Consider the following 27,909-nt stretch of genomic DNA (forward strand, 5'->3'; position numbering starts at 1 on the left):
GGTAGACCACTTTGGGTCCCCATCGGGGAGGAGCGTGCTGAAAAAAGGAACCAAATCAATATATAATGTGGACCTTTCCTTTCCCAAAACAGAGGCTCAGTTTAAAGCCTTCCCCCAGACACAGGAGGAAGTGAGAGGCCCTCTGCACATGCTCAGTCGCCCTCTTTTTTGTTGTTGTTCCAACCCTAACCATAACAAGTTTCACACAGTTGCGCCTCCATTTCCACACGGTCTCCTCATGAGGAGAGCCACCACTTGGGGGGGGGGGAGAATACTCTAGGCCTACAAGCCTCACTCCCCCCCCCCTCTCATTTTCGACTTCGCCTCAGGGGAGGCAAACTACAACTCCCGTCGCGCCGCGCGAGGGGGCGGCGCCGGCGGCGTGACGCTCCCCGCGTCACCGGCGCAGCGGGCCAATAAGGCGCGGCCTGGGCGGTGAGGTCACTGTGGGTGACGTCAGGGGTCCAGAGGAGAAGCTTCGGAGGCAGCGAGCAGAGCAGGAGCAGCAATTGGGGAGCGGGAGGGCGCAGGAAGCGCAGGGGGGTCTGGAGGCTGAGGCGGGCGGGCGCAGCAGCAGCAGCAGGAGAAGCCGGAGTCGGAGCCGCGGCGGCAGCAGCAGCTGCAGGAGCAGCGAGAGAGAGAGAGGAGGGGGGGCCGGAGCCCGCCGGGCAGGAAGAGCCGGCTCGGGAAGGGAGGGGCCGCAGCCGCCTGGGGGAGGCCTCCGCGCAGGCGCAGAGCGGGGCTCGGACCCCCCCCTCGAAGCGGCCCCCCTCCCCCCACCGCCAAAGGGGTCCTGACAGGACAAGGGAGGCCGCGCGAGAGCCAGCCCGGGAGGGGCCGCCGGCCGGGGGGGCACCATGTCCTCCCCCAGCCCGGGCAAGAGGCGGATGGACACCGACGTGGTCAAGCTGTATCCTTCCCTGAACGGACAGACGGACCGGGGGGGGGGCTGGGGGGTGTTTAAGGGGGGGGCAGGCAGAGAAAGGAGCCCGCCCCCTGTTGGAATCCGGGGGCATCGCTGAATGACCCCCCCCCTTCAGAGAGAGGGGTTGAAGAGCAGGTGGGGGGGGGGAGAGGGAAGAGAGAAAATGGCCCCCTCTGGATTGGTAAACAGGACTTCAGGAGGAGTCAGGGTGGCTCAGCTGTGCCCCCCCCCCTCGCCCAGGAATGGGAGGAAGTGGGCAGATTTCTTGCATGGGGGGGGACACCCCGGGGTTGTTATTCTAATAGGAACAGCCCCCCCCCTCTTTAGAGTTGCAGGTGGAAGAAAAGAATGGATTGACTGGGGCAGAGAAAAGAAGCCCCCCCCCCAATCGTTAGAGAAGCTGGACTCCGCTTGTTTGTTAAAAGCAGAAAGGTTCATTTCCCCCCCCCCCCCTCCCAGCTAAAATGCTTAGAAATGGCAGCAGGGAGAGCGATTGCTGCCCCCCCCCCCCGATAATTGGAGTGGAAGAGAAGTCCCCTCCTGAAGAATGGCAACCAACCCCCTTGACAAGGGGGGGAATTAATTCCAGCTTTCCCCCACCTTGAAGTGGAGTAACAACATCTCTCCAGGCCCAGGGGAAGAAAAACAGCCGTGCTGTTAAGAAATCGGGGGGGGGGGGGGTGTCCAAAGAGACCCACTGATTTAGACAAAAAAGGGGGACAGATGCCCCACATCTGGACAAAGCAGCCCCCCCCCCCAGTGCACAAAAGCCATCGGAGCCAGGCCTTAATTTCAGGCCTATAAGTTCGGGGTGAAACACCTTCCCTCCCCCCCCCCCCAATCCGGAGATGAAGCCCCCTTGCAACAAGGATTAGGGTTAGAGCTATTTGGAAACTTCTCCTTCCCAGCCAGGGAGGATTAATTTTTTGTTGGTGGGGGGGTGGTGGTTGTTATGTACAATCCAGGCCTTTAGGGCTTTGTGCAGACATTATGCGAATCTGCTCCCCCACCCCCCCGAACTCCTTGAGCACCTCCTTGTGTCTACCTGCTCCCCCATATTTCGTAAAAATAATTGGGGAGATGCTGCTTGTAAAGGAACGGCTAAGTTTGAGCAAATAATGGGGCCCCACCTATTACAGCCACCTTCCCCGAACAACAGCTGCCTTTCCTTGTTGGCTTCTCCCTGAAGGAAATGGGGGTGGGGGGGCATAATTTTGCCTGCCTGCTTCTGGAGCCAGACTCTCTTGGGGGTCACCCCCCTTGCCTTCTCTAAACAGAGGAATCGCAGCAGAATTCCTTCTCCAGTAAGGAGATTTGTATGGGGGGGGTCCACTCTTCCTTTCTGCCTGTATCCTTTATGTCCCCCCCCCCTTTCAGGTATTGTGACAGTCTTTGAATAATAATAACCCCCTTTTATGTGTTCGCTTTCTCTCCTCCCCCCCCTGCACAGGAATGAACGTGGGGGGGGGGAGAGCGTAGGGCAGATTTAGTTGGAGGGGGGGGGTTGTTGTTGACGATAACAGTCTTGTGATCAGCTGCTGCTGGTGTGCTACTATTGACTCAGTTTTAGGTCTAGTGTGGTATTTGGGAAGATTTTAGTACTAACCTTTTGTGGGGGAATTAACTGAGGAGGGGGTACCTGGACAGTAATGTAGATGACGTGGGTAGGAAACCCCCCCTTTTTTCCCTTCTCCTCTCTCTCCCCTTGTTATTGGTTTTGTTTATGTAACACTTCAGTTCTCTGTAGATCTTGGGGGGGGGGGGTTTGCCCCTTTTTGAAGAACCTGTTTTTGCTTTCCAAAGTATACTTTACTCTTGCCCCTTAATAGAATTGTCCCTTTTGTGTGTTGAAATATGCGGGGGGGGATCTCCAAAGTATTGCAATGCATTTACTGGTGAGAATTGTTTTATTAATAGTTCTGTTTATCAGGTGGTAGGAGGGAGGCCGGGTGGGCCGGTGTTGGTGTAGGCCACAGAAATACATTAGGAGATGTTTATTGAACACGTTAACCTCCCCCAGGAGAATTGAATTGAGAGGAAATTAACTGTGTCGTGGCCAAAAGGGGGGGGGGAGGAGGTTACAAATAGCTTCCAGTGATAATCCGACTTCTTTAGGTTAGACCTGGTGGCTGTCGTTCGGACAGGCCCTGGTGAGTTGGCAACCCCCCCCCCCGGTAGTTGTCGGTGTGTTTATTAAACCAATATCACCCTGTTGTTTTTCAGAACATTGCTTTTAACCATTAGGAAGTGGTTTGTGATTTCTCTGGAATCAAAGCTGTTTTTATCTCTGGCTTGTATTGCTTTCCCCCTGCCATAGTCCCTTGAATGTAAAACTTCATTTAATGGTTCGTTTCCCCCCCCCCCCTTGACGGAAGGTTCGAACTCCAGCTGTTCGGCCAGACCCCCTCCCCTCGAGATTCTCATTATGTATAAATTTAAAAAAGGCCCCTGGATTATGGAAAGACCGAGGCCCACCGTGACCTAACCTATCCTTTCCTCTCTTTGCCCTCCCCCCCTTGCTTTTCATTTGGTCGCTGGCCTGTTGAAAGATCACAGCGTTTCCAGAGACAAAGAGCTGGGTTTTGTGTGTGTGTTTAAAATGACTTTGATTCGGCTTGTTGGTGGTGGTGATTGCAGCTTAATTTGATGGGGGGGGGGAGAGACCAAGTACGTCTGGCGTTCGTCTCCCCAGCTCTGCTGAGCTGCTGGCTCCTTCTAATCTTGACAAAAGAAACCGGCAGTGTCGTCGTCCTCCTTAATGCTCTTTAACCTGAGCGCTTATTATAATTCTGGGCATTTTAAGTGAGGTGGGACCCGTCTGTCCTGTCTGCACACACCATGACCATATAGGTCGGTCTGTCTCTCTCTCTCTCTTTTTGTTTGTGGCCTGGTTTCGTCTCTGTACAGTCACCGCTCCAGCTGGGTAGGCCTCAGCGTTAGCTGCACCACCTCCTTCTCTCCGGCTTGTGAGGCTGGCTGGCTGCCTCTGGAGACGGCCTTCGTTCTCTGGGTTGAGAGCTCTCCGGATCAAGGAGGGCAGCTTGGGGAAGCCACAGTCACTCGCGGTCTCCTTCCTGCGGCCTCTCCTTCCTTTTGAACGGCTCCTGCTCTGTCATTGGATTCGTAGCCCGCAAACTTGTGCCTGCCTAACTTTGAGACGTGGGGCGGCTGGGGAAGGCCAAGGGGGTGGCCCTCGCTGGGCGTCGTGGCGCTTGCCTGCGTACTTCTCTGACAGGTTTGGTGGGGAGGTGGTGTCGCGCTTCCCCTCCTCCCCTCCCTTTCCTATTTTTAATCTCTCGGCATGTCTGTGCCTTGTGTACACATATCCCAGGGCGGAGAGGGAGAGGCCGGCTGGCGATCCTCTTGTGTTACATGACCGAGCCGTTCACGTGTTCACTTGTTCAAAAGAGGAGAAAGCCTCGCCTTGGTGGCAACCTGAGACTGAGTCCATCCGGCTTTTGGGGAGGCGTCCCTAAGCGTCGGGCGAATTTTCGGAGGAGCCTGGCTCAGCTCTGTGCGCTTTTTGTTCCAGCCTTGTTGGGGGAATCACAGTCCCGGCCTTGTTCTCCCCCCCCCCCATGAACACACACCCGGACGCACTCTGCTTCTTGTTGGCTTCCTCTCTTGCTTTGCAGAGTTAAGTAACTTAAGTTTTCTCTCTTCACCTGTCTCGACACCATTTGCAGCCAAACTCTGAGCTCTTGGAAACTTTAAAGTTCTAAATCCTCCCCCCCATCAGAGGTTTGTGAGAAATGGGATCTGGCCCTCAAGTGGGTCGGACCCCTTCCTGCCCTCCATGCACGGCGCTTGGCTTCCCTTCTTGTTCCAGGAGGACCCGGGGACGGCTTGTTTTGGAAAAGCTTTTGCGGGCAAGAGGCCTCCAGGCCGAGCCTCCGTGTCAACTGATTGGCTGTTCTGTTACTACCCGGAAACCGAGGCTTGGGCGGAGCAGCCCGAACAGCTGATGGAGCGTGTTTATATACAGGAGGCTGGGGAAGGGGGAGAGGCCCGCCGGGCAGCCCTCGGAGAGCCAGGCCTGGCCGAGCTGCGGCCGGGTCAAGGGTCTGCAGAAGAAGGGGAAAGGTCCCGCCAGGGGGAGAATGTTGTTGATTTCTCTCTTGTGTTGATCGGAAGCCTTGTGCCAGCCCACCAAGCAGGGCGGGGGTTAAGTCCTCCTCCTCCAAAGTCAGCAGTCAGTTTGGGGTGGGTCTTAAGTTTGGGTCAAAACAATGCTGTAACTTGAGAGGGCTGCAGCCCTCAGGAGGAGTTGACTGCTCCAGTCTGAACCCTCCCTGGGGGCGGGAAGTGCTGCGAGGCTGCTGCTGACTTACAACAGCTCCATAGTTTTCAAAGCAAGAGATGGTCAGAGGCAGTTTGCCATTGCTTGCCTCTGCCTGGGCTTCCTTGGTGCTCTCTCACCCCAAGCACTAGCTGGGGCTGACGATATCCTGCAGTGGTTGGCCATTGCCTGCCTTTGCACAGAAGAGACCCTGCGCTTCCTTGGTTGTCTCCCAACCAAGTACTAATTCGATCCAACCTTGCTTAACTTCTGAGTTCTGGGGTGAAAGGGCTAGCCAGCATTAGTAGCTAGCCGGTTTTATTGTAAGGCTGCCTTTTGAGTATGGGGACAGTGTAGGTTTTTACTGAACAGTGAGTGGGCTTAGATTTCAATGGGATGAAATTAATGCAAAAGAAATTCCATCTAAACATCTGGAAGAAGTTCCTGACGGTTAGAGCAGTTCCTCAGTGGAATAGGCTTCCTCAGGAGGTGGTGGGTTCTCCATCTTTGGAGATTTTAAAACAGAGGCTGGAGAGCCATCTGACGGAGAGGCTGATTCTGTGAAAGCTCAAGGGGGTGGCAGGTGACAGTTGGATGAGCGATCGGGTTGTGAGTGTCCTGCACAGTGCAGGGGGCTGGACTAGATGACCCAGGAGGTCCCTTCCAACTCCATGAGTCTATGATTTCATTTGTTGAAAGCGTATCAGAATTTGTCAGTGGTTATTCAGCAGGCTAGCAGTGTTTGTCTGTTCATCTGTGGCAAGAACAAATGGCAGATTTCCGGCCCCTAAAAAGCCAAGCACCTTTCTTTCCCTTGCTGGAGCTTTTGTGGAACCATTTGGTGAGTTCTAAGCCCGGAAGCTTCTACTGGAATAAATACTGGGTGCCACAAGGTTCCTGTTTAAAAATGTACCAAGTGTACTTCTGGTGCAAACGGGCAAGGTCACCAGGTTCAAGTCCAGGACTCCACAAAGAAAGGTGGCATGACGTTGAGATGTCCGCAAAACAGGGAAGCCCTGGGTGAAATGCATGGCATTTTGCTCATAATGACCACATGATCCCATGGAGGGATGTGACAATGACTGCTTCAACCAGCCTCAAAGAATTGGTAAACAGGACAAGCCAAAGGTTGGTTTTGGCCACCAGGAACAGGTTTTGTGGAGCACTGGAGCTGGGATTTCAGGAGATCCTTCTCGTCTCTGAAGAACCATTGTTTCCTGGACATTCCTGCCTGGGAACTAAGGCCACAGAAAGAGAGATCCTTTTGACTGTCCCATTGAACAAAGAAGATGGGTCTTGGTGGTACGTGGCACAGGGCCTTTTCAGTGGCAGCCCCACAGATATGAAACTATCTCCCCAGGGAAGTCCACCTGGCTCCCTCGCTCTCCAGGGGGCAGCTGACAACACATACTCGGAATAGCATTAGATTAATTTCTGTGTTTCTCCCTGCTGGCAGTTTTGAGTTATTGATTTTTAAGTCACGTAGTTTATGTATTAAAAGCGGCCGAGTTTCTCTAAGGTATAAAGGCGGCTAATATATGATTTAAATAGATAAATCCCCATCATTACCCAACTTGGAAAGCTCAGGCAAACCCGATCCCGTCCAATCTCAGAAGCTAAGCAGAGTCGGCCCTGGCAAGCACTTGGAAGACCTCCAAGAAATACCGAGGCCATGGCACAGGAGGTAGGTGATGTTCATGCCACCTCCGAACATCTCTTGCCTGGCAGCCAGGCAATCTTCGGGTCTCCTGGATGCATGACACATGCATGCTGGAGGAGAAACAAATCCCTGTCATTGCCTTGTGTTATTGCCTTGTGTCATTCTCTCCCCCCTATCTGTGGTTAATCTCCTGTTTAAAAGAAAGCTTTTGACTTGAGCCTTGCCTGGTGTGACGTGCGACTGCAGGAGGGAAAGCCACCCCCAGCAAAACTTCTTGCAGGCTCTGCTGCGACCTTTCCTCACCCTGCGCTGTGCAACCTGTATTGTGACAAGAGGGGGCTGCAGTAGATTTTAAGAACTATGCAAACAAAGTGCGATGAGACACTGTTGAGCAGTTGCATATGTGTTGGGCTCAGGTGCTTGGGTCCTGGAGTAGTCCTCCAGGTGTCCTGGCTCACACCTGGTGGAACGAGCTCCCAGAGGAGATCAGGGCCCTGTCAGAACCCAAACAGTTCTGCAGGGCCTTCAACAGGGAGCTCCTCCACCAGGCATTTGGTTGAGGTTGACCCGGACCATTGCTTCCAATTGGCCCCCAAGCCCCCCCCCCACTCCTAATATGGCCACCACTAATCTGCCTAACGCACTGGGTCCCAGTAAGAGTTGACCTGAGGCTCCTTTTCAGTTCTATCAGATTATCATTGCTGTTGTCATGTTGGAGTTATTGTTGTTGTAGTGTTATTGCTGTTGTGCTGTTGTCACACTTGTTACCTCATGTTATCTGTGTCTATTTCCTGTTCCCTGTAAACCGCCCTGGGCCTTCGGGGGAGGGCGGTATATAATAAATATAAATAAATAAATAAAAATAAGAGCTGTGTTCCCATTTTGCTTCTGCCGCAGATTTGCTAGATAGCCTTGTCCCCGACCTGACCTCTCGGCTATTTGTTTATCCGTTGACTTATTTAAAACTTCTGTTAGCCGCCTTTCTATCTTTGACTTAAGGCGGCTTACAGTGTAAATAAAACGACTATTATTAAAACACACAAGAGCACCAAAGCGACTCTTTCCCGGCTTGTAAACCGGGAGTGATAATAATAACAACGCATCGTGTTTCTGTTGCATTTTAGAATGTAGCCCAGACATGCATTGCGGATGAGAGCTGGAAGTTGAGCCCAGCTGTGGTTTGTGCAGGCGTGGACCAGACCCATCAACTTTTCTCTCAAAGTCAAGCTCAGTTCAGTTCAGGGCCAGCTTCCCAGGAAGTAGGTACAGGGTTGCAAGCAGCCTCCTGTCTACACAGTGAGGCTGGCTTCGCCCAACAGTGGCCAGCTGCAGCGGCAAACCGTGGCTTGGAGGAGCCCTGAGGCAACTTTTGGCTCGTTTGCGTAAATCCTCGGTGCTTCTGTCCCCCTTGCCCGCCGAAATGATGTGTGACTGATTTTGCCGGTTTGGGATGCAACAGCAAAGCTAGGATCTGTACTTTACCCTGCAAATCATGTTCAGGCCACTGCTTGGCTTTGTGGTACATTATTAATGCCATGCCTGAACTAGGCCTGCACCACATCAGACTGGATATTGGGGCTCCATCCAGTTCCCCGCACTCCAGTTCCCCCCCTTACGTAGAAAACTAGCTTCTCAGGGAGAAGGATCCCAGCCCAGTTTTCTTGGTGCGTGGGTGTCGTGTGTAGAATCATGGAAGGAGCCATGCAAGCTGTTTAGTGCTCAATGCAGGATGAGCCTCCATTCTAAGTATCTGTCCAGCTGCTGCTTGAAGCCTACCCCTGAGGGGCAGCTCCTCACCTCCTTAGTGTGTGTGTGTTTAGGTACTCTCAAGTTATGGTGACTCTGTGAAGCAACGACCGTCAAAACAGCCAGCCAGAGAGAGAGAGGGGATAGTTAAGAATGGCGGCCTCTGATCTTTAGAACTGGGCTTGATTCTCTACATGCAGCCAGCTCAGAGATCTCTCACCTCCCTTAGAGATTGTCTGTTTTGGGGAGAGGTAGGAAAGGGAATTGTAAGCCTCTTTGAGACTCCTTTGGGTAGTAAAAAGCAACAACGAACCAGCTGTTCTTCTGTCACTAGCAGCCTTGTTCAGGAATGAGTCTGTATGTGCACTCAAGAGGCAGGTTTGTCTTCTCGGGGCGGCCTCTGCCTGGATCCCCCCCCCCCCTCGACCGGTGCTGTATGTCTGTGTCCCTTTTCAGTTTCTACCAGCTTTGATCCCTACAGTCCTCGGAATCTCAATGTAGTGAAGAAGGATCCAATAAATGTCCGATATAAAATTAATAAACCAGTTACAGTCAGCATGGTGTAGCGGCTGATATGTGAGGAAAGGATCTGGGAGACCCAGGTTCGAATTCCTTCTCTGCTGTGGGTGACCTCAAGCTGATCACATGCGCTCGGCCTAAACTCCTTCACAAAGGACAAAATGGAGGAGAGGAGAACCCCGTGGGCCAGGTTGGGTCCCCAATGGGGAGAAAGGTGAGATGTAAATAAAATCGATAAAATAATCTTAAAATATCATTTGATAATTGCACCGTAACTAATGTCTATCCCAAACAAAGCATTTCCCAACTTAGATTGTTCGCTCGAAAGGCTCCCAGCAGCGCCTTTATACAGGAGCATTTCCCACCTTCGAGGGATGTAACTTCAAGACGCATTTCTCCATTTTGAAGGCACCAGCATACGAAAGCAGGGTTTCATGAAGCCCTGGAGTTTCTTGACAGCCCTGGAAAGATTTCCTGAATGGGTGGGCGTTAATTAAATAATATATCTTTCTATATAATATTTGTTGAATGTTTATCAGGTGATTCGACTATATATGGTCAGAATGCAGCTGCCAGGGTCCTCACAGGTACATCTTGGAGAGCCCATATCCAGCCTGTGCTGAGGCAGCTGCACTGGTTGCCGGTTATTTTCCGGATCCGGTTCAAGATTTTGGTTTTGACCTTGTTAAGGCCTTATGCAATCTGGGCCCAGTGTATCTGAGGGACCGCCTGTTGCCCTATGCCCCCCGCAGGGCCTTACACTCTGCGGGTATGAACTTATTGGTCATTCCCAGGGCCAGGGCCTTTTCAGTCCTGGCCCTGAGCTCGTGGAATGAGCTTCCTGAGGAGGTGCGGGCCTTGTGGGATCTTTCAGCATTCCGCAGGGCCTGCAAAACGGGGCTCTTCCTCCAGGTCGTGGGATGAAGCTGGGCCACGTGGACAGTCTGGCCCCTCTTACAGTGGCAGTCAGGTAGTCCATATTGGCACCCTCTGTCTCCCCCCCCACCCATAGTGGGTTATTAAAGGGTACTGTATATATGAGTTGTGTTTTTGCCGCATCTTGTTTTACTATGTGGGGAATTGTATATGATATGTTTTTATGTTTTATTATTTATTTACTTATATTTATATTAATATACCGCCCTTCCCCGAAGGCTCGGGGCGGTTTACAGGGAACAGGAAACAGATACATACAACATGAGGGACACGTGTGACAACAGCAACAGTACAACAACAAAAACCCCAACATGACAACAGCAATAACATGAACCGCAAAGGAGCCTCAGCTCAACTCCCACCGGGACCCAGTGTGCCAGGAAGACTAGTTACAATGGGGGGGGGGGGCTGAGGGCCTATTGGAAGCGATGGTCTGGGTCAGGGGTAGTCAAACTGCGGCCCTCCAGATGTCCATGGACTACAATTCCCAGGAGCTACAATTCTGGGAATTGTAGTCCATGGACATCTGGAGGGCCGCAGTTTGACTACCCTTTGGTCTGGGTCAACCTCAACCAAATGCCTGGTGGAGGAGCTCCCTTTTGCAGGCCCTGCGGAACTCTTCAAGTTCTGTCATAGCCCTGATCTCCTTTATATGGTTTTAGTGGCATTATATGGTCTTAGTGGGATTTTTATATGATTGTGACTCGCCTTGGGCCTCCAGGGAGAGGTGAGGGATAAATCTAAGAAATAATAATAATAAAAAATGATGATGATGATGTCAACCTGCCCTCCCCCCATGAATGGCCGGGAGGGGCCCTGCTTGAGCGTTTGCACAGGTACGTTTCCCAACCATGTTCTGCACAACCGTGCCATTTCTGGGGTTTCCCAAAGCCTGAAGAATATTTCAGAAGTTTCTCAACGGTGAAAAAGTTGCAGAAGGCTGTGCCAGAGGGTTGTAATGGCCTCACCAGCCAGTGGATGGGGAAGTGTTGACCTGCTGTGAATTAGACATGGGTTGCAATAGGACGGTTGCTTCTGGAAGCCTCCCCAATTGGAACTGCTGAGTTGGAAACCTGGTGGAACACTCCTGTCCTGTGCGTTTGGTCTTCCTTTCCGATCACGTGCAAAGCTGGGCCAGAAGTCCCTTTTTCCTCTGGAAGCTTGGCCACAGTTGAATTGTTTAGAATGATTGTGTTTTCCCCCATCACGGGTTGTGTGGGTGTGCTGTGGTTCAACTGTAGAACCACTGTTTGGCCTGCAGAAGGTCCCAGGTTCAATCCCAGGCATCTCCAGTAGTTGGTGAGGGGAAAGACCTCCCCCTGAGACCCGGGAGAGCAGCTGCCAGCCTGAGTAAGACAATACTGGCCTTGATCGAATGAGAGTCTGATTTAGTATAGGATAGTTTCATTTGCTCCTTTCGCCTGTCTTTTGTGTGACTCATTCTTTGCACTCTAGTTTTTTATTTATTTTTATTTTTATTTGCAAAAGAAAAATGGTGAGCGTGCTTAGCGGTAGAGAATCACAAAAATTTGGAATGCCTGTTAACTAATAGTCTGCCAAAATCTATGTATCACACTCTGAGGAATTTTTTTTTTCTTTTTAAAGAATGATAGCTGGAATCTATCTCATCAGGCTATTAGCCCAACTAAAACAGCTTTAATTGATTGTGTGATTGATTTTACTTGCAGAAATGTGGCCAGACCCAAGTGGGGGGGGTGCTGTATTTTTAATTTAAATAATTCTTCCCGGTCAGAGGCAGGGAAATCCTGTATAATACGGCAAACCTTTGTTGTCTGAGTAGCGAGAGCTTTCTGTCTACACTGATAGGGTGAGCATTGAACACCATTTCACAGAGGGGCAGCTCTGATTAAACATTCATATTTTTAATCTGCAATTAATGAGTTGCCTGTGCATGCTGATTAATTGCTTGTGTGGTATCAGCTGTGCATCAGTGAGAGCCCACTGGGGTCTCACCTTGTTGCTTTCTGAAATAAAAACTTTCGCGATTGTGCAGAAGTCCCCCTGCCCGGGTGGAAGGGCTCTTGGCTTTGATTCAGAACTCGCTCCCTCCTTCCTCGCTTTTGTCAATTTGATCGCGTCGCCTGTTGAAGCATCAAATGTGGACTTGAAAGAGCGCTGCATCTACTTATAACATCATTAACATGGTTTGGGGGTTGGAGCAAGCCTAGCATGAGTTAGCTTGGAATGGCTGGCTTTGTAGTAAGTAGGGTTATATGCTTCGGCACAGTGCTGCCACCACCCCTCCTGAGAGCCAGTTTGGTGTAGTGGTTAGGAGTGTGGACTTCTAATCTGGTGACCCGGGTTTCATTCTGCGCTCCCCCACATGCAGCCAGCTGGGTGACCTTGGGCTCGCCACGGCACTGATAAAGCTGTTCTGACCAAGCAGGAATATCTGGACTCTCTCAGCCTCACCTACCTCACAGGGTGTCTGTTGTGGGGAGAGGAAAGGGGAGGGGATTGTAAGCTACTTTGAGACTCCTTCGGGTAGAGAAAAGCGGCATATAAGAACCAACTCTTCTTCTTCCTCTCTGAGCCCCTACACACTGCTTTGGGCTTCAGTGATGGCCAAGGTGGACTAACTGCGCCGAAGCGCACAACCCTAGTAGTAAGTGCTCGATTGTGTGTGTGTGTGTATTTGTACATCTGATGGGGATTCAGATTGATTGATTAGTAGAGCTGGAAGCTTGACTTGAACTTGTGCAACTAACTCATTAATCAGATTTCCAAATAAGTGTATAAAGGACATCCGTTAGTTAAAAAACCAACCAACCATGGGATTGGCCACTCGGAAGCAGTTGCATGGCAACAGTCCAGCCCGGTTAGCCAATCGGTTCAGCAATAAACCAGTTCTGGAGGCCTCACTTCAAGAAGGACGTAGATAAAATTGAAAGGGTACAGAGGAGAGGGATGAGGATCTGGGGCCAAGGGACCAAGCCCTATGAAGATAGGTTGAGGGACTTGGGAATGTTCAGCCTGGAGAAAAGGAGGTTGAGAGGGGACATGATAGCCCTCTTTAAGTATTTGAAAGGTTGTCACTTGGAGGAGGGCGGGATGCTGTTTCTGTTGGATGCAGAGGAGAGGACACACAGTAATGGGTTTAAACTACAAGTACAACAATATAGGCTAGATATCAGGGAAAAAATTTCACAGAGTAGTTCAGCAGTGGAATAGGCTGCCTAAGGAGGTGGTGAGCTCCCCTCATTGGCAGTCTTCAAGCAAAGGTTGGATACACACTTTTCTTGGATGCTTTAGGATGCTTAGGGCTGATCCTGTGTAGAGCAGGGGGTTGGACTAGATGGCCTGTATGGCCCCTTCCAACTCTATGATTCTAAGAATGGTCAGTGTTAAAATGATGCGGTTAGGCTAGCTGGGTTGGTCCCCGGCAGAGCAGCTGGGTTCATGTTGATTCCTTTGAAACTGACGAGATTTTCAGGGCATGATAGTTAGAGAGTTGGAGCTCCCTTTGTCAGATACTAAAGGAAGCGTTGACTTTTCCAAAGCCGATACCCTGAAAATCTTGTTGGCCTCAAATTCAGCTAATATTTTTTCAGGGCATTGGAAGCAAAATGGATGACGCAAGGCTATGTGTCTGTGGTGGCCCTGGTCGTTGATTCGTCCCTTGCAGTGTTAGGTCAGTGGTTGTGGCCAGTCGACACTTGGGGAAGTTCGCATGCAGGATGTGATGGAGGCATCCGCCTGATGGGCAGGGAGGTACACACTGTCAGGAAATGGAAGTGGGTCTTCCTCTCTGCTGGGATTGATTGCAACAGTCAGTTTGTTCTTTGCATTTCCTTCCTCTGTGTCTTTGGGAACCCCGTGGCCCCACTGAAGCCACGTGCTCCATCCTGACCTTTCCAAGGTGGTGCTTGCCTTTCCAATGAGATTTGATCTTTGCCTGAGCTCTGCATGATTGGGACAATTGCAGAATATCTCTCGGAATCTCCTGCAGTGCATTTAAGGGCCCGTGTGGCATAGGAGACAGAGTGAATGGGGTGGAGAGAGTTGATAAAGAGAAAATTTTTCTCCCACTCCCCGAGTGCTAGAACTCAAGGGAGTCCAGTGTAGCTGATGGGCAGTAGGTTCAGGACCAACCCAAGGAAAATCTTTAGTATAAGGATTGATTACCTTGTGCAATTCGCTGCCAGAGGACCCGGTGATGGGGATTGGAGAGGTCTGTCAGCTGCTACTAGCCATGGTGAATCTCGGAGCCAGGAGACAACATCAGAGGAAGGCCTCGGCCTCTCTGCTCTGTGGCTGGCCCTGCAGAGGAACTGGCTGGCCCCTGGGTGAGACGGGAGGCTGGACTGGAGGGACTCTCCCTGGCCTGGCCTGGCCCAGCAGGGCTCTTCTGAGGGTCTTCTCAGGGGAAGGCCTCGGCCTCTCTGCCCTGTGGCTGGCCCTGCAGAGGAACTGGCTGGCCCCTGGGTGAGACGGGAGGCTGGACTGGAGGGACCCTCCCTGGCCTGACCCAGCAGGGCTCTTCTGAGGATCTTCTCAGGGGAAGGCCTCGGCCTCCCTGCCCTGTGGCTGGCCCTGCAGAGGAACTGGCTGGCCCCTGGGGGAGACAGGAGGCTGGACTGGAGGGACCCTCCCTGGCCTGACCCAGCAGGGCTCTTCTGAGGGTCTTCTCAGGGGAAGGCCTCGGCCTCCCTGCCCTGTGGCTGGCCCTGCAGAGGAACTGGCTGGCCCCTGGGTGAGACGGGAGGCTGGACTGGAGGGACCCTCCCTGGCCTGGCCCAGCAGGGCTTTCTGAGGGTCTTCTCAGGGGAAGGCCTCGGCCTCTCTGCCCTGTGGCTGGCCCTGCAGAGGAACTGGCTGGCCCCTGGGTGAGACGGGAGGCTGGACTGGAGGGACTCTCCCTGGCCTGACCCAGCAGGGCTCTTCTGAGGGTCTTCTCAGGGGAAGGCCTCGGCCTCTCTGCCCTGTGACTGGCCCTGCAGAGGAACTGGCTGGCCCCTGGGTGAGACAGGAGGCTGGACTGGATGGGCCTCCCTGGTCTGGCTCAGCAGGGCTCTTCTAGTGTTCTTAGGATGCTGGAATAGATGTACCACTGGTTGAAACGTCAGACACTAAGACCCCCCAGCTGGAAAACCCACAACAGCCAGTTGACTCTGGCCGTGAAAGCCTTTGATTCCCGAATGTTCCTCCGCTGCCACGAATGTTCCTAGTCTTTAAGGTGCTCCTGGATTCTGGCTGCTTTCCACTCCTGCAGACTAACACAGCTACCCATCATCAGTTTCCTGTGGCAGAGAGAGCCACGGAATGACTGTGTGTCGTGTGGCTTAGGGCGTGTGTTTACCAAAGAGAGGTGGTTGTGAATAAATTCTCAGGTGTTCATTCTTAAGAATGTAAGAAAATCCTTGCTGGATCAGGCTTGCTAGGGCCCATCCGGTCCAGCCTACAGTTGTCTCACACAGTGGTCAACCAGTTCCTCTGGAGGGCCAGGAACCGGGCTTAGAGGCTGAGGCCTTCATAAGAACATCGGAAGAGCCCTGTTGGGTCAGGCCAGTGAGGGTCCCTCTAGTCCAGCCTCCCAGCTCACCCAGGGGTCAGCCAGTTCTTTTGGAGGACCGAGTACTTGTCAGAGAGGCTGAAGCATTCAGAAAAGCCCTGCTCGGTCAGGCCAGTGAGGATCCATCTAGTCCACTTGTTCTGGATGGGCCAGATGGAGGGTGGAGCCCCTGAGAACTGGCAGCGGAGTTTGAATTCATGGCCTTGGTTGAGAGCAGCAATTAAAAGTGGCGAGAAGCTCTCCACAGTGAGCCTTGGTATTTGTGCCCAGCTCTGGGGAACTGCACGAGACCAAACCAGAATTAAATAGATCCATTTGGCGTCAGTTGTACTTTAACTAAGTCTTATTGATTAAACGGTCCCTGCGGACTGCTGCCTTCTGCGTGTGTGCGTGTGTGTTTTGAAAGTGCTTTTTAACCAAAAGGTAAGGCAGGGGAGTGTGTTTGTGTGAGCTCCCTTTCACCCTGTTGTGCCGCTTATAGCTTGCACGCCAATTACAGCCGTTATTTTTCTTTGCCAGGCGGACGGCCAGCTTCTCTAAGCCTGCAAAGCTCTCAAAGTCAGCCGTGCTGGATGACCTCTTGCAGCAGAATCGACCTCCCCCTCCCTCCGAGGGTTGGTGCTGGGAGGCCTCGGGAATTGCCGTTTCTTGAGAAGGCCCCGCCTTGTATGTATGCAAACCCGATTGGCTCTAAGATCAGTTTTTCCTACGGTTCCAGAAGTGCTTAGGGCAAGCCATCTATCTTCAGAGTGCAACAAAACCAGAGTCCGTTAGCACCTTTAAGACCAGCAAAAATTTATTCAAGGTGGGAGCATCCGAGTGCATGCACAGAGTGCATGCCCTCGAAAGCTCACGTCTTGAATAAATCTTTATTGGTCTTAAAGGCGCTATCGGACTCTGATTTTGTTGTGCTACTTCAGACCAACACGGCTACCTGCTTGGATCTATCTTCAAAGCAGTTCAGCAGTGGAATAGGCTGCCTAAGGAGGTGGTGAGCTCCCCCTCACTGGCAGTCTTCAAGCAAAGGTTGGATACACATTTTTGTTGGATGCTTTAGGATGCTTCAGGCTGATCCTGCATTGAGCAGGGGGTTGGACTAGATGGCCTGTATGGCCCCTTCTAACTCTATGATTCTATGATTCTTTCCCTCTCCCCCGGGCTTTTTAGTTCCCATTTCTCCATCCTGTGAAACTTTAGAAACCCATCATGCCCAAAGACAACGTGCAAAAGCACATGGGCTTCGCTTCTTGCTAATGCTGCTGCATCCAGAGCATGAAAAGTGGTGGTGTTGGGGAAGGAGGGGAACACATAGCCGAGCTTGCTAAAAGAAAGAGCGAGAGGCCTTTGAAAGGCCTATTCATGCAAGTGGCACATTGGAAGTTTTCTTGTGTTCCTGCCCTGTTGCTATTATGGCGGCTTTTCCCATGGCTCGCACAATGACGCTGGAGTGGTTTGGGTAAGGCTCTTGCTCACAGCAGACTGCTGCGGAAATGCCTTGGTTGCCCTGCCAGTCCCAGCACTGATGCCAGTTAATAAATTAGGGACGCCGCTCGGTGGTTGCAGTGGGGTGAGGTGTCTGAGCCACTGGAGGCTGGGCAAAAGAGTCCTGAGGGGGGCCGGTGGGTGGAAATAAGACTCCCCTCCTTGTGGGTGCCCTAGTACATCTGCCAGGCCTGGTGAGCTGAACCATTGTTCCGGCCAGTGGTAATTGGGGGCCTCAAGTTGATCATTAATCTGCAAACCCTGTCGCCAGAACAGCTTCTTTCAAGTGCTGCGTGCCCCCGGCTCTCCTTAATTGGTGGGAGTGGACTCCAGGCTGGATCCTGCTCCTAGCGAATCTCGCAGCGCTTGGCTCGGGTGGAAAACGTTGCTTTTAGGAGCGTGCTTAGCTTTAGAGTCTACCAGGCCCCTCTTCCTTTGTTAGGCAAGAAGTGAGAGACTGCAGCATGCAGAGAATTCCAGTTTACGGAGCCCAAATGCGACATGTTTGTGGGGCTAATAAAGCAGCCCAAGAGAGAGCAGAGCGACTTCTTCTGGTCCGTCTGTCTTGCGTTGACAGGAGCAGTAGCTGGCTTCAGTCTGGCTAGCTGTGTATTGCCCAACTCCCTGGTACTATTTGGCCGCAGCCGTGGGAGCTGGCCAGTTGGAAAGGAGGCCTGCTGTTTGCTGGGTTCCTCACAAGTAACGTCCCGAGACTGCATGCACGGGTTGGGTAGAATCTTGGCCCATATTGAATCTCCCTGGCTCTGGCTGCTTTGAAAAAGCGGCAAACATCCGCACGTGCGTGCCATGCAGTGGTCACAACTTGTTTTTTAGTTTGGGGTGGCCGTGAACAAAATGTACTCGTAACAATATCACAGGGAGAGGCTCACCTGACTGACCAGCCGATCAAAGAAGCTTGTGTCTCCGGTGCATGAGTGGGGGCTTTTCCAGTGGTGGCTCCATAGTTCTGGAACAGACTCCCTAGGGACCATTTTATTTCGAAGAGGAGCTGGGGTTTTTTTTTATTCCACACTTATCACCACCCAAGGGAGTCCTAAAGCAGCTTACAATCACCTTTCCCTTTTATCTCTCCACAACAGACACCCTGTGAAGGAGGGAGAGCTCTGAGAGAACCGCTCTGGAAGAACAGCCCTGAGAGAACTGGGACTGGCCCAAGGTCACCCACCTGGCTGCACATGGAGGAGCTGGGAATCAATCCCAGCTCTTGAGATTAGAGGCAGCCACTCTTAACTGCTGTGCCACTGCTTTTGACTAATTTAGATTCAAGTGGGTAGCCGTGTTCGTCTGAAGCTCCAGAACAAATTTTAGAGTCCAACAGGGACACCTTTAAAGACAGCCAGTTTGGTGTAGTGGTTAGGAGTGCGGACTTCTAATCTGGCATGCCGGGTTCGATTCTGCACTCCCCCACATGCAGCCAGCTGGGTGACCTTGGGCTCGCCATGGCTCTGATAAAACTGTTCTGACAGGGCAGTGATATCAGGGCTCTCTCAGCCTCACCCACCTCACAGGGTGTCTGTTGTGGGGAGAGGAAAGGGAAGGTGATTGGAAGCTGCTTTGAGACTCCTTCGGGTAGGGAAAAGCGGCATATAATAACCAACTCTTCTTCTTCTTCTTGAGTAATCTCAGGGCTCTCTCAGCCTCACCCACCCCACAGGGTGTCTGTTGTGGGGAGAGGAAAGGGAAGGCGACTGTAAGCCGCTTTGAGACTCCTTTGGGTAGAGAAAAGCAGCATATAAGAACTAATCTTCTTCTTCTTCTTCTTCTTCAGTAATCTCAGGGGTCTCTCAGCCTCCCCTCCCTCACAGGGTGTCTGTTGTGGGGAGAGGAAAGGGAAGGCGAATGGAAGCCACTTTGAGACTCCTTCGGGTAGGGAAAAGCGGCATATAAGAACTAATCTTCTTCTTCTTCTTCAGTAATCTCAGGGCTCTCTCAGCCTCCCCTCCCTCACAGGGTGCTTGTTGTGGGGAGAGGAAAGGGAAGATGACTGTAAGCCGCTTTGAGCCTCCTTCGGGTAGGGAAAAGCGGCATATAAGAACCAACTCTTCTTCTTCTTCTAAAACCGACCAAGTTTTGTTCAAGGCATGAGCTTTTGTGTACCTGCCCACTTCCCCAGATACAATGTCATGGAATGGAAGTAATCAGTTCAGACTTACAGGCAAAGTGTGAGAGTAAATTAACATACAGCATTATGAAAATGGTTAACAAATTCCAGAGATAAATGGGGAAAAGCAGCAGTTTGAATTTGAAAGCTCATATCTAGAATAAAACTTTGTGGGTCTTAAAGGTGCCACTCTCCTCTAAATTAGTTTGACTAATTTTAGTTTGTGTTTAGTGACCGTCCTTATTGGGGATTTTTCAGTTGGATTCTTCAGGTGTTTTTTTAAATAAACAGTGTTTTATTTATGTCATAAGCTGCTTTGAGTTGTGCAAGGTAGAAATGCCACTAAGAAATCTTTTAAAGAAAGAATGGGCAGGTCAAGAGCAATGTTTGGCTCTTCTATGCCCAGGAATTGGCAACCACCCCTTTGGGGTCCAGGAGGAATTTTCCTCCTGGCCAGATGGACCCAGGTAGTCTGGGGGGGGGGGGTTGCCTTCCTTCGGGCATAAAGCAAGGGGGACTTGGGGCAAGGGGGTACAGGGGTACAGTAGGTAGCTGCCACTTTCCTGCGTGGTGTAGGAGATTGGTGACCCTTGAGGTCCTTTCCATCTGTACCCTTCTGTTTTTAATTTTTAAAAAACGTCCTGTACTAACAAACGGACAAAGGGTTAAAAAAAGACTCCTAGCTGCCAAGCGCAGCCCCTGTGTTGTTAATGAACAACGTATTTCTGTAGCGATCTCGGAGAAACCGTATGCCGCTCTTGTCGAGGGACTGGATGTTCTGTTTTCATGCCCTGCCTGGGAGAAGAGGGTCAAACGGCTCTCCCATAAGCATGCACAGCCTGGAACTCTGCAACAGGAAAACGCAGGTTGAAACTTCATTTTTTTGGTCCAGTTTTGCTCTTAAATGGATATTTTGAGGTCCACTTGAATGGCGAAAGCATGTTGCGGGTCACAAAATCTAGAAAGTGTGGTCTTGGCATATATTTGGCTGCTAGCCATTATTATGACTAAAAGGACCTTCCATGTTTAGGAGCAGTCAGCCTCTGAATCCCAGGGCCAGGAGGCAGCCTCGGGGAAAGGTTTTGGCCTTCGTGCTCTGTGTTCGGACCTCCAGAGGAACTGGCTGGCCCCTGGGTGAGACGGGAGGCTGGACTGGAGGGACCCTCCCTGGCCTGACCCAGCAGGGCTCTTCTGAGGGTGTTCTCAGGGGAAGGCCTCGGCCTCCCTGCCCTGTGGCTGGCCCTGCAGAGGAACTGGCTGGCCCCTGGGTGAGACGGGAGGCTGGACCGGACGGACCCTCCCTGGCCTGACCCAGCAGGGCTCTTCTGAGGGTCTTCTCAGGGGAAGGCCTCGGCCTCTCTGCCCTGTGGCTGGCCCTACAGAGGAACTGGCTGGCCCCTGGGTGAGACGGGAGGCTGGACTGGAGGGACCCTCCCTGGCCTGACCCAGCAGGGCTCTTCTGAGGGTCTTCTCAGGGGAAGGCCTCAGCCTCTCTGCCCTGTGGCTGGCCCTGCAGAGGAAGTGGCTGGCCCCTGGGGGAGACGGGAGGCTGGACTGGAGGGACCCTCCCTGGCCTGACCCAGCAGGGCTCTTCTGAGGGTCTTCTCAGGGGAAGGCCTTGGCTTCTCTGCCCTGTGGCTGGCCCTGCAGAGGAACTGGCTGGCCCCTTTGAGAGACAGGATGCTGGACTGGAGGGACCCTCCCTGGCCTGACCCAGCAGGGCTCTTCTGAGGGTCTTCTCAGGGGAAGGCCTCGGCCTCTCTGCCCTGTGGCTGGCCCGGCAGAGGAACTGGCTGGCCCCTGGGTGAGACGGGAGGCTGGACTGGAGGGACCCTCCCTGGCCTGACCCAGCAGGGCTCTTCTGAGGGTCTTCTCAGGGGAAGGCCTCGGCCTCTCTGCCCTGTGGCTGGCCCTGCAGAGGAACTGGCTGGCCCCTGGGTGAGACGGGAGGCTGGACTGGAGGGACCCTCCCTGGCCTGGCCCAGCAGGGCTCTTCTGAGGGTCTTCTCAGGGGAAGGCCTCGGCCTCTCTGCCCTGTGGCTGGCCCTGCACCCCTGACTGGCCCCTGGGTGAGACGGGAGGCTGGACTGGAGGGACCCTCCCTGGCCTGGCCCAGCAGGGCTCTTCTGAGGGTCTTCTCAGGGGAAGGCCTCGGCCTCTCTGCCCTGTGGCTGGCCCTGCAGAGGAACTGGCTGGCCCCTGGGTGAGATGGGAGGCTGCTCTGGAGGGACCCTCCCTGGCCTGACCCAGCAGGGCTCTTCTGAGGGTCTTCTCAGGGGAAGGCCTTGGCCTCTCTGCCCTGTGGCTGGCCCTGCAGAGGAACTGGCTGGCCCCTGGGTGAGACGGGAGGCTGGACTGGAGGGACCCTCCCTGGCCTGACCCAGCAGGGCTCTTCTGAGGGTCTTCTCAGGGGAAGGCCTCGGCCTCTCTGCCTGTGGCTGGCCCTGCAGAGGAACTGCCTGGCCCCTGGGTGAGACGGGAGGCTGGACTGGAGGGACCCTCCCTGGTCTGACCCAGCAGGGCTCTTCTGAGAGTCTTCTCAGGGGAAGGCCTCGGCCTCCCTGCCCTGTGGCTGGCCCTGCAGAGGAACTGCTTGGCCACTGGGTGACATGAGAAGCTTGACTAGATGGACCCTCCCTGATCTGATCCAGCAGGGTTCTTCTGATGTTCTTATTTCTTAAAAGTCATGCCTCCTCCGTGCATGACTTCAGGTGTTTGGCCCTCAAATGTGACTGCCATCATAGCCTCATATAAACATGCAACTGCCTGATACTGAGGCAGACCCTCGGCCCATCGAAGTCAGTACTGTGTGCTCAGGCTAGCAGGGGCGGGGGTCTTACACATCACCCACAGCCTGGTCCTTTTGTTAGAACTGGGGATGCCAGGGATTGAACCCAGGACCTAATGCGCCCTGAGCAGAAGTTCTGCCCCTGAGCCACAGTCCCCCCTTTCTAACTTGTGCAGCATGCGTAGTTTGCAAAATTGCACTGGTCCTCTCTTGCTGATCCCTGTGAGGTAGGCCTCTCTCGATCCTCGCGTCACAGATCAGACGTGTAGCATGTGCAGTGGAACTTGTTGGCTTGCTGCTGACTCCTGCTGATCCGTGCTTGAAGCGGAAGCGACTCTTCTCTCTTTGTCAGCCCTGGAAGCCAGCGAGAGAAGCTTCCATTTTTGGCTGTTCTGGCTGAAAGACCCCAGGTGGACGATGGAGAGTAGGCTGCATTCTTTATGAGCCCAGGTCTCGCGGGCTCTAACTCGGATCTCTCTCCCCAGGGCCCCGTGAAGCCCTTGAGTGAATTTCCTTTCCGAGGCAGACTTTTCAGTTTGCACAATTCTGCGACGCGGTGGAAATTGGGGGGGGGGGGGTATTGCTGCCGCTGCTCCGGCTCCGGGCTGCTAATGGTGCAGTAGTTGCTAGGTAACTGCTTTCTTTACACCTGTTAATCTTTGTGCTTTCCCGCAGCCGTGTTTTTAGCAGACCCACTGCCATGCGGGGTAATAAAAGGGGACCCTAATTCACAAAAGGTGGCTGCATTTGCCACGGCTCTCCTGGGCGTGACGTGGCTTTCTGTACTGACTAGACAAGTTTTCCTTTTCTGTGATCTGGATAAGGAGAGCTGAAGGCACCAAGAAGAACCTGGCTTCTTCCTTTCCTGTTTTTTTTTCCCTTCTTGGATCGCGCTCTATTTCGTTAGCAAGGAAGATGGAAAGCCCCTGTTGACAGGCACTTGGCTGTATTACTGAGTGTGAGTATACTCTGGTATTTGTGTAGCTAGGCCATTGTATGCCTTTATGGCGTGCTTTCAGCGCCTCTTCTTTGGGCAAACATAAATCAGCTCTCTGCCTATACAGGGGAGGAGCAGGGCATCGATCTGAGCCTTAAGGACAAAATGGTCCGGCAATTATTTTATTATTTATTGGATTTTTATAGTGCCTCTATCCCATAAAGGCACTCTAGCTGACTGCACCGGACTAACATGTATCCCCGCCCCAAAGATCTTATCCAGGGTCTGGCCTTCTTGATGGGTGGGACCAGTAACAAATTGGGAGAGACCCCAATTTTCCACTTGGGCACCAGGCCCAAGTCCTGCAAGGAGCCAGTTCTCTTTGCATGGATGCTGGCGTCCCCCAGAATTAACTGTCTCAGGAACTGCAAGGCCCATCCAGCTCCCAGCTGCAAGAAACTCAGCAGGACACCTGCTGGCGCATTAGGCAGTCAGTATGCCAGACAGAAGAAAGCAAGAAGTCCGGCCTTTTCTTAAGCATTAAAAAGCCAAAGATAACGACCACTGCTAAAAAACAACAACATACATGTCACAATAACAATTGATGGGGAAGAAATCGTGTGAGTTCAAAAATTCATTTGTCTTGGATCACAAATCTATTTGAGTGGCGATTGCAGCATGGAAATAAAACGTCAGATTGCTCTGGGTCGTTCAGCGATGACGAGCTTGAACCGAACTTGGAAAAGCAAGGCCATAAGCCTGACTACCTAGTGGAGATTAGTCCGATCTATCATATTTCCAGGAGCCACTTGTGGTGAAAGTTGGACAGTGAAAAAATAAGATGAGAGTTGATTCGTTTGAACTCCGGTGCTGGAGAAGGCTTCTGCGGATTTCATGGGCAGCAAAAATCATGAAGAAGGAAATGCCACAGCGCATAAAGCCCGCTATATCTCTGGTAGCGTAAAATCCCGGAACTCCGGCTCACTAACTTTGGCCACGTCATGCGATCCCACTCACTGGAGAGGACGCTTGTGCTAGGACTTGTCATTAGTAAAGGGAAACCAGGCGGACGGAGAAGACGGTGCGACACACGATCAAAATGGACCCCGGCCAGAGCATCAGACAACTAAATGAAGCCGGACAGGATTGGAAAATTTTGTGTCCCATCTTTCTGACCTCAGAAGGGCCACTGAAGCACCTTAACTTGTCAAAAATGGGGTACATATTCCACAACCCACGTACATCATGGAAACAATTTAAGAAGCCGAGTTAAAGACAGGTGTAAAATACACAAAAATATTGGTTAGGAAAAGAAGAGTCCTTGAGGGAGGGCCAGACAAATCTGTCTTCATGCAGTGGTGGAAGACAGCAACAGAAGGGGACAGATCTCCCTGGGAAAGAGAGATCCAGACCGACCATGACCAAGAAGGCCTTCTCATGGCCTTATCTCAGAAGGCAACCACGGTAGTCAGGCAGGTTCATTCGGCGGTCCCTTGCTCAAAGCCCTGTCTGTCCTCAAAATTGTAGGGGTTTTATGACTCACCGTCACAGTTTCCCCCTGAACTTATTTTGGGGATTGTGGTGGAGTAAGAAGCTGAGAATTGCCTAGAAGTTCCCAGTGCGTGCCCCCTCCTCTCAGCACTGCGGTCCCCTGGGGAGACGGGCGTGACTCTTAAACCCATTTTAAGCCCTGCGGTCAGGCTGTGTCTCCAGCCTCTCATTTACACAGCTTTGTCTCCATCTGCTGTTCCTGGGATTCTTTCAACCAGTCTCATGCATTCCATCGTCCATGGGTGTTTCCGCACGGGTTTTCTGTCTGGGGACTTCTCTGGAAGACTGCAGTTGCTCAGCATGAAGTTCCTTCCCCTTTTACCCCGTAGCAGTCGTGTTCCGGCCACATTTTTGGCTTGGCAGACCTCCTGAGAACCTTTTCCAGCGCGGCTCTTGAACTCCGGTGCCCAGAAGCCTTGGCAGGCTTGCCCAAGTCTTGGGCTGGAAACGGTCGTTCCCTTTCCGCCGCCTCCTTTTAAAAAAAAAAATTGATGAAATCGGCTGTCTTTTTCGGCTCCTTGGATCGTTATGCGCCTTCTCTTGCTGGGCTGTCTGTAGCAGCCGGGATCCTTGGAAGCTTCTCATCAGTTGACAAGAACTGCAGGGAGGGACTTGCCTAGTTGTTGATAAGTCAGGGAATTGGGGGCTCGTTAGCACACAGCCCGGAATGGCTCAAGTGCTCAGACACCGTGGTGGAAACCCCAGGGAGGATCCCAGAGCAGAGAAGGCGTAAAAGGCCACTGGGATAATGGGTGGTGGGGAGGTGGAGGCCTTTTGTTTGAAAGGTGACAGATGTAGATTAAGGCAGGGGTAGTCAACCTGTGGTCCTCCAGATGTCCATGGACTACAATTCCCAGGAGCCCCTGCCAGCGTCCGCTGGCAGGGGCTCATGGGAATTGTAGTCCATGGACATCTGGAGGACCACAGGTTGACTACCCCTGGATTAAGGCACTCACAATTGTTTTCCCCCATCCCACTGAGTGCTGTTTTGTTTTGTTTTTTTACTTTATACCGCCCCTTATCTCCCCAATGGGGACCCGAAGCAACTCTTTTCGTCTCCGTTTTAGTCTCACAGCAGCCTTATGGGATGAGTTAGGATGAGAGTTTGGCTGTCCGGAGGTTGTCCAGCGAGCTTCTCTGGAAGGAAGAGGGTATTCAGATCTGAATCTTCCAGGTCAGAGTTCAGCCTAAGAACGTCTGGAGGGCCAACAACAGGTCTGAGGCCTTCAGAAGAGCCCTGCTGGATCAGAAAAACAAGGGTCCATTCAGTCCAGCATCCCGTCTCACACAGGGGCCAGCCACAGGGCAGCGAGGCCGAGGCCTTCAGAAGGACATCAGAAGGGCCCTGTCGGATCAGACCAGTGAGGGTCCATCTAGTCCAGCACTCTGCCTGACACAGCGGCCAAGCAATTAGTTTGGAGAGCCAGCAACAGGGCATGGAGACTGAGGCCTTCTGCATCCACTGCACCATGCTGGCTGTCTGGGCATGAAAGGGGACTTTTAATGTATAAATTTTAGCCTTATGGAATCCTTCCTAGAAAATAATCCCCGTTGTAGTTGGTGGGACTTGGCCCGTTAAGGTTGAACTGCTAGTCTAAAAGACTTAGCCTTCACTGAATTCTTGTTTTTAAAACTGCATACATTGGCGGTAAGGAGGCAAAGTCATCAGAATTTTTTTTTCCAGTTTTTCAAAGTCAAGAGTGGATCAGCCGTGGAATGGGCTGCCTAAGGAGGTGGTGAGCTCTCCCTCACTGGCAGTCTTCAAGCAAAGGTTGGATACACACTTTTCTTGGATGCTTTAGGATGCTTTGGGCTGATCCTGCGTTGAGCAGGGGGTTGGACTAGATGGTCTGGATGGCCCCTTCCAACTCTAGGATTCTGTTAATCAAATTTGGCTCTCCGGATTAGAGACTGCCCCCCCCCCCTTTAACCACAATACCACCCTGGCTGTGGCTCCATAGCAGAGGGCCTGCTTTGACTGACCAGGGTCCCGCTTTCGATCCTGAGCATCTCCAAGCAAAAGGAGCCATGTTGGGAATGATGCAGAAGACGTCCTGCAGACACCATCTCCTGTCGGTGCACACCATGCAGCACTTAGCCCGGCGCTCGTGAATTCGGCGCAAGTCGCAGGGGGTGATTTGGAGCTGCCCCTCGACCTTGTCTCTGCCAATCTCCGACCAGCCAGCGTTGGGATGAGCATCTGCCCCGGAGCCCCAGGTACCTGGCTCGGAGCGCAGAGCTCTTGGCCGGAGGCCAGGAGAAAAGCTGCAACAAATAATTAAAATCGGCTGGCAGAGGACTTGTGTACCTGTTAGGGATTACCGAGGCCTGCTGGAGCTAATTGTCTCCAGGATATGTTCTGGTGTTCTGACTTCCAGTTATGTGATTGCTGCGAGGCGGTGTTGACGCTCTACAGCAGGGGTAGTCAGACTGCGGCCCTCCAGATATCCATGGGCTCATGGGAATTGTAGTCCATGGACCTCTGGAGGGCCGCAGTTTGACCACCCTTCTCTACAGCAGTGTTGTTTAAGGCTCGTAACGCATCCTGTATGCATCACCCCCCAGAATCTTTACAGGGTCCTTGTCTGGTAGGGCAGCGTTCTCTTCACAGTGGATCAGGGGTCCCCAAAGTGGATCGGGGTGGGGGGGGGAGTGTTTTTAGAAAGTTAATGACGCCAAAGCGGACTTCTTGAGTGTTTGTTGTTTACAGTCTGATGCAGACAGGATCTCTCCATGTAGTACCTTGCCTGTGTAAATAGTAGGGTGATAGTTTAAAAACACAGAGGGAATTTCAGTCTTACTTAACGTGTTTAGGCGGCATGTCTAAAATGCTTAATGTGCCTAACGGGTTTTTTCTGCTGAGGTCTTTGGACCTTCCCAGCTCTTAACATTTTTATAATTCCTTTGGAAGCCGATAATGGCGTCCCTGCCTAAAATTCTGTTCACTCTTCAAAACCCACTTCTGTTCTTCTCAGAAATGGACCCGAATCTCTCACATGTGTGAGGAGCTCTCCACAGCTCTTCTGTACCTCTTCTCCTTGTCAAAACAACACTGCAAGTTCAAAATGGGTGGGCTTCCAAGAAAGGAGCGTTTGTAAAGGGATATCCAAAAGGAAGAATTCCCCCCCCCCCGTTGTTGTTGTTGTTGTTGTTAGTTGCGAAGTTGTGTCCGACCCATCGCGACCCCATGGACAATGATCCTCCAGGCCTTCCTGTCCTCTACCATTCCCCGGAGTCCATTTAAGTTTGCACCTACTGCTTCCGTGACTCCATCCAGCCACCTCATTCTCTGTCGTCCCCTTCTTCTTTTGCCCTCGATCGCTCCCAGCATTAGGCTCTTCTCCAGGGAGTCCTTCCTTCTCATGAGGTGGCCAAAGTATTTGAGTATTTCCCCCCATTAGATGCTCGTAAAATGAAGCCAGATGAACAAT

General features: G+C 52.3%; 1 protein-coding gene across 1 annotated transcript in view; it reads left to right on the forward strand.

Moving 5' to 3' along the window:
* The first annotated feature begins 478 nt into the window (after positions 1–478).
* The window catches only part of UBE2H (ubiquitin conjugating enzyme E2 H), a 52,069-nt gene continuing 24,638 nt past the window's right edge, over positions 479–27,909 (forward strand). Inside the window, exon 1 of the mRNA XM_077340403.1 lies at positions 479–910. Coding sequence (XP_077196518.1) covers positions 858–910 — 53 coding nt within the window. The 5' untranslated portion in view covers positions 479–857. The remainder of the gene's footprint in view (positions 911–27,909) is intronic.

The sequence above is a fragment of the Paroedura picta genome, chromosome 5, assembly GCF_049243985.1.
Source record: "Paroedura picta isolate Pp20150507F chromosome 5, Ppicta_v3.0, whole genome shotgun sequence".
NCBI lineage: Eukaryota > Metazoa > Chordata > Lepidosauria > Squamata > Gekkonidae > Paroedura > Paroedura picta.